The sequence below is a fragment of the Fonticula alba genome, assembly GCF_000388065.1.
Source record: "Fonticula alba strain ATCC 38817 unplaced genomic scaffold supercont2.1, whole genome shotgun sequence".
In the NCBI taxonomy this organism is placed as follows: Eukaryota; order Rotosphaerida; family Fonticulaceae; genus Fonticula; species Fonticula alba.
Window position 1 is genome coordinate 1,857,739 of NW_009242971.1, and position 529 is coordinate 1,858,267.

At 69.0% G+C, this 529-nt stretch overlaps 1 protein-coding gene across 1 annotated transcript in view; it reads left to right on the forward strand.

Annotated features, from left to right (window-relative positions):
* Positions 1–529, forward strand: part of H696_00416 (hypothetical protein) — a gene marked incomplete at both ends in the record, with an annotated part of 13,793 nt that overhangs the window by 4,222 nt on the left and 9,042 nt on the right. The window contains one exon of the mRNA XM_009494266.1: positions 164–310. Within this exon, the coding sequence (XP_009492541.1) occupies positions 164–310 (147 nt within the window). The remainder of the gene's footprint in view (positions 1–163; positions 311–529) is intronic.

Consider the following 529-nt stretch of genomic DNA (forward strand, 5'->3'; position numbering starts at 1 on the left):
TCTGCCGGCGCTTCCTCCTGCCGGATCTCCCTCCTTCCCCTCCCTCCGCAGAGAAAAAAAGACCCCTCCCTCGCCCCGCCCCCTTCTGAGAAAAAAGACCACCCACGCGCGGTCTTCGCCCACCACCCCCGCCCCTCCCCACACTCTCTTGCCGCGCGCGTAGCCTGCACATCTGCCGATGTCTGCGCCGCACCACCGCCACGGCGGTAAGGCCGACACCGACCATGGTGCGTCCCGTGGCCGGGCGCAGAATTATCGGCGCCCGAAGATCACCCTGGCCTCCGATCGCACTCCCATCGCCACCCCTCCGGTGCCCCCGAAGCGAGGGCCCTCCCCGCCGAAGAGAGTGTCCCGCCGCCGGAACGATGATGTTGGTGTTGTTGCCGTTGAAGAGGAAGGAGATGCCGGTGGCCTTGGGCCCGGTGCGGGTGCGCCCCCGAGCGCAGGCGTCCCCCCCCCCCCTGTCCTGTGTTTGAGATTGCATTTTTCTCTCGCCCCCCCCCCCCCCCCCTGCCCCCGGCGCTCTTTC